This window comes from Poecilia reticulata, linkage group LG4 (assembly GCF_000633615.1).
Source record: "Poecilia reticulata strain Guanapo linkage group LG4, Guppy_female_1.0+MT, whole genome shotgun sequence".
Lineage (NCBI taxonomy): Eukaryota > Metazoa > Chordata > Actinopteri > Cyprinodontiformes > Poeciliidae > Poecilia > Poecilia reticulata.
The window spans coordinates 2,204,614-2,209,313 of record NC_024334.1 but is presented as its reverse complement, the minus strand read 5'-3'; the positions used below and the strand labels follow the sequence as shown (position 1 = coordinate 2,209,313).

At 40.8% G+C, this 4,700-nt stretch overlaps 1 protein-coding gene across 1 annotated transcript in view; it reads right to left on the bottom strand.

Moving 5' to 3' along the window:
• LOC103463227 (contactin-associated protein-like 4) overlaps window positions 1–3,990 on the bottom strand; it is a 93,949-nt gene extending 89,959 nt beyond the window's left edge. The window contains exon 1 of the mRNA XM_017304240.1: window positions 3,586–3,990. Coding sequence (XP_017159729.1) covers window positions 3,586–3,670 — 85 coding nt within the window. The 5' untranslated portion in view covers window positions 3,671–3,990. The remainder of the gene's footprint in view (window positions 1–3,585) is intronic.
• Between the last annotated feature and the right edge of the window lie 710 nt (window positions 3,991–4,700).

Sequence of the window (4,700 nt, the reverse complement as noted above, 5' to 3'; positions counted from 1 at the left end):
CCTTTATGGTTAAGGGTAAACGATTGATCAATTTGAGAGAGTAGATCTGGACTAGAGTGGCCAATTAAACGCGTTGGATGGCCGTTTTTGAGTCCTTGTCCTCCAGTTCCTGATGAATTGATCAATTAATTAGTCAGTGATTATTTCAATAATCGATTAATCACGACTAATGCGATAAATCATTTCAGATCCTAAACAATTCTGTGGAAAAGGGAAAATATTTCTCAATTTGAGAGAGTAGAGCTGGACTAGAGAAGCTTGCTGGTGTAAACAGGAAGGAGGAGATGATGTCAGGTGTTTTATAGAGGAAATAATTGCCATCTGTTGCAGTTATGTCTGATGGGAGAGCAGCATGAAAAGAAGAATTACTTCACAAGCCTGTAAATGTCAGCGATGCACTTGAGTCTGAAGAAGAGAAGGTCTGGCAGTGAAACGTCTCTAACGACGCAACGCCGGCTCCTTCATGACCCACGACAGACGCAGTCTGGATTATTTACCTAACAGGCTTGTTCAGGTTCAGATTTACAAATCCTCATGATCGAGCAGCTCAGGGAAGAAAAGCGTCGGTGTGGATGTGACTGAAGGGAATTACACAGACGGAGAGAGAATACACTGGAGAAAATCTGGAGTAGGGCTGTTGTAAACGATTATTTTAGTAATCGAGTAATCTATAGATTTTTCTTACGATTAATTGAGTAATCGGATAAAAACAATTATGAAATAAAATATTGGTAAATCTTCCATAACACCAGTGTTACTGTCGGATATCAACATCAGTCTATTTTTTCCACATTTGAGCTTCCCTACCAGTTACTTTTTTGTAGACCGGGGGAGCAATACGGGATATTTACGGCTCCTCCGTTCAGAAACTCATCTACCAGCCATGTTCCGCCTCCCGTTTGTTCAGACCGGGATGATTTAAGTTTATTGTGCGGTTCGTCCGTAAAGCTGCTCTTAGCCTGTAAGCATCAACCCTCAGCCGCCCGCCGTGTTCAGTCTCTCCGCTCACCTGTAGAAATCCTCCTCAGCTTCTTCCCGCCGTTCAACCAGCAGCTCCGGAGCAGAAAGGCTGCCGAACTCCCGGCATCGCGCCGGTCATTTTAAGGATATTTATTGGTCCCACAAAAACGATGAAAACCCGGAATTATCACCAATCAGTGAAATACCCGCGGGCCGAACTTGAAGATTGGGGAAGTCAGAGCTCCGCGCAACGCAAATAATGTTCCGGCTGAAACACGGGGCGCTAAATGATAAAACATAAATTAACGAAGCTTCGAGGCAGGTCAATTTTCCTCGAGGAATTTTAATAATCGAGGTACTCGAATCACTCGAGGAATCGTTTCAGCCCTAATCTGGAGTGACGTTTACTCAGGAAAACCTAGGCAAGTTTTTACACTTTTTGAAGTGAACATAATAAATTTAATTTTGCTTAGGAATAAGACGTGTTTTTAACAAAAACTCTTAGGTGAATTTTAGTTGCACATTTGCACAAAATAGATTCTTGTTCTGGATCATAAAAAGGAGTAGATTTCAAACGTCCAGAAAAAAAAACTCTGACATTTCTGACATCAAAAAGTTGAAATTTTTCTTGAAATTAATCTCAGAAATTTTCTAGAAAACTTTAAAATTTCTGAGTTAAGATTTTCAACTTCTGAAACTCAGACATTTTCAAGTTTTTTTGACTGAGAAAGTAGATGAACTTTGACCCGTAGATGGCTTAAAACTGTTTTCTGTGACAAATTAAGACGAGGTTTAATTAGTTGCTGCGGCTGATGGCACAATGCATCGTGGGATACCTTGCCAGCCAATCCCTACTGACGCATACTTCAAAACAACTAAGTTAATTATTAAAATGTTCTTAAAAAAGCTCCTAATATAACTACGTTATAATTTATTTGATTAAAGTCAACATTGCAACCCATCTTGACCAAAATCAAGTTATCAATTTATGTTTTTCAATTAAATATGGTCTTAAAATTTACAGTGTTTTGGAAATTGCAAATTAATGCCTGGTTCACTTGTACTGCACAATTAAATTTTACATGCATGTTAAGTTTATAACTTACTGAAATAGTTTAGTTCCTTCTACTTTGCATGATGTCATAGTTGCTCTACTTTTGTGTGATACAGATTTACTAATTAATTCCAAGTAACACAATAAATGCCATTTTAAAGTGAAGGTGCTAACATTATAATCTGTAGTAAAATTTACATAATGGGACAAAAAAAAGTCATGTTTTCAGTGTAGAACTGAAGGAAAGTTCCACCCTTTTTGTAGCTTTATCTATTATTTTATTTCCAAGCTCTTTTATTGCCTCTGAAGATTAATCTTTACAAAAGACAGATAAATAAAAGCTGTAAATGCAGCCTGTGAAAACCACCAGTTATTGTTTGTAATTGTTTGTTATGGTCTTCATGTTTGAGTTGCAGAGGGAATTATAACTTAGGGAACACAATTTACCCGTTTGATAACACTGCGGATCAATTTCCGCCCATGATATCTCCCCGCTTTAAAAGCTGTTATCTCTCCCAAACAATCAATAAAGCTAAGAAATAACAGAGCCTATCGATGCTCCTCTTCTCCGTCCTCCTCCTGGATCCATCTATCGATTTCCACAATCAATTTCAGACCCATCTCCAGCTGATTGAACACTTCTGAAAGTATTTTGATACAGTAATCATTAGATTTCACTGAGCAATCCCAACTGTGCAAGTCTTGAAACTATGAGTTCAAAACCTAAAACAAAACAGGACGTAGAAACTCAACAGAGTTAAGATCCATGGAGAAAATAAAGTGGTTTCCTTTAAAATAATCCCTGTCCTCAGGAATCAACTCACAAGGTATTTTCTGGAAGCTTACTTGAGCATAAAACTGGAGCAAAAGCAGCAGAAGAATCCCCCTGTTACATCTTTCCTCATCTCCTCTGACAGGCTCTCTCTCTTTTCCTTTCTCTCTCTCTCTCGCTTGCTTTCGAAGAAAACATGAAATGTTTAAAAGGGGAATAAAAACAGCAACCAGTGGGATTTACTGACTCTTAAAAGTTGACATCCAGTCCAGAGACGACGAGTGTTTTCCTTCAAAACCGAACCGCCGCATCGGTCAGAGAAGTCCCTACATGCAAAATGAAACTGCTTTTATTTTTGCTTTAAAACTTTCAGAATCAGGTCACTGACTGATGAGAGTCTCTGAAGGCTGCAGACTGAAGATCTGTCTCTAATCTGAAGAATTACACAAAATTAGTCACTCTACAATTAAAATTCACGATACATCTTTATACTGAAAAAATATGCAAGAGGTGAAAGTTTTATAAAAAGAGGGACATCCAGAAAGTAAGGGAGAAGCTAAGAGCCAATAAAAAAATAAAGTAATTAATTCTGACTAAAAATATCACACACACACACATATATTGTTTTAAGCATCCTTAATTGAATGTACTCAATGCTCCATTGCATCAAGTCATTTATATCGTCCAGTTGAACTTAAATCCTACTTTGGTAACACATAAATTACCTTCCAACTGCTTAAAATTGACCCAAAAAGTTACGTGAACAACGAGCAGCACCAGAAGCGCACGAGCCGCTCACCTTCTCCATCCGTCCCGCGTGAGCCGAGCAGCGCTGAGGCGACAAACGCGATAATCCCAGCGAGTATTTGACTCCTCGGAGACATGTTGAAGCGCCAGGATGCTGAAGAGCGTAACTCCGCTTGTCAGAAGGCAGCCGATCCGTCCGCCGCTGCTCCGCTCCGGAGCGCCGCGCCGCGCCGCAGCAGAGCCTGCAGCAGGGTGTAGAGGCTGGCCAGCAGCCGGGGAGAGGGATGGAGGCTCCGACACCGACTAGAGCATGCAGGGAGAGGAGGAGGGGTGGGGGGGTTGTGAGGCTTTGGCAGGTCCGAGCCAAAAGCACAACCTCTGCTTCCGAGATGCTGGCGGATTTTAGACTTCCAGGCAGAGAAAGTCCTTAGTTCAGCACAGAGAGAGCAGGAGGCTGCGCTACCTTTAACTCTTTAGGTAGCTCCCAACTGTGTGTGTGTGTGTGTGTGTGTGTGTGTGTGTGTGTGTGTGTGTGTGTGTGTGTGTGTGTGTGTGTGTGTGTTACAGAGGTGGGCAGAGTACCCAGAAATTGTACTCAAGTCAGAGTAGAACCACTTCAACATATTTTTATTCAGGGAAAAGTAAAAAGTAGCCATACAAGAAATTACTCAAGTAAAACAGTGTTTGGTAAAATAGCAAAGAACCAGGCGCGAGGAACTACTAGGATTACATGCAGTAGGGGTTGGATTATTACACTCTGCTAAATATACTGATCTGCTGTGCTCTGTCTGTCTGTCTGTCTGTCTGTCTGTCTGTCTGTCTGCCTCGGACTGTTGTGACGGAGGACTTTGTGTCCTTGAGCTGATTGACAATTTACAAATATGACATAGAAGTTATTTACCGTCGCAGCCAAGATATCTGCTGTTTTGAGATCAGTGGTTCTCAACCTGGGTTCGATCAAACCCCAGGGGTTCGGCGGAGCCTCTGCCATTGAGGTAAAGACACACTTGTGTAAAGTCGTGATGACGCCCCGCTTTGCCTCTAGTGGCGTGTGGGGGTGGTAACACAATCATTACATTACTAAATCAGAATACCGCAAAGTCTTTATTATTATTATTAATGTTTCATTATCTTAAGAATGTAGAGCTAATTAAATGATCTAAACAA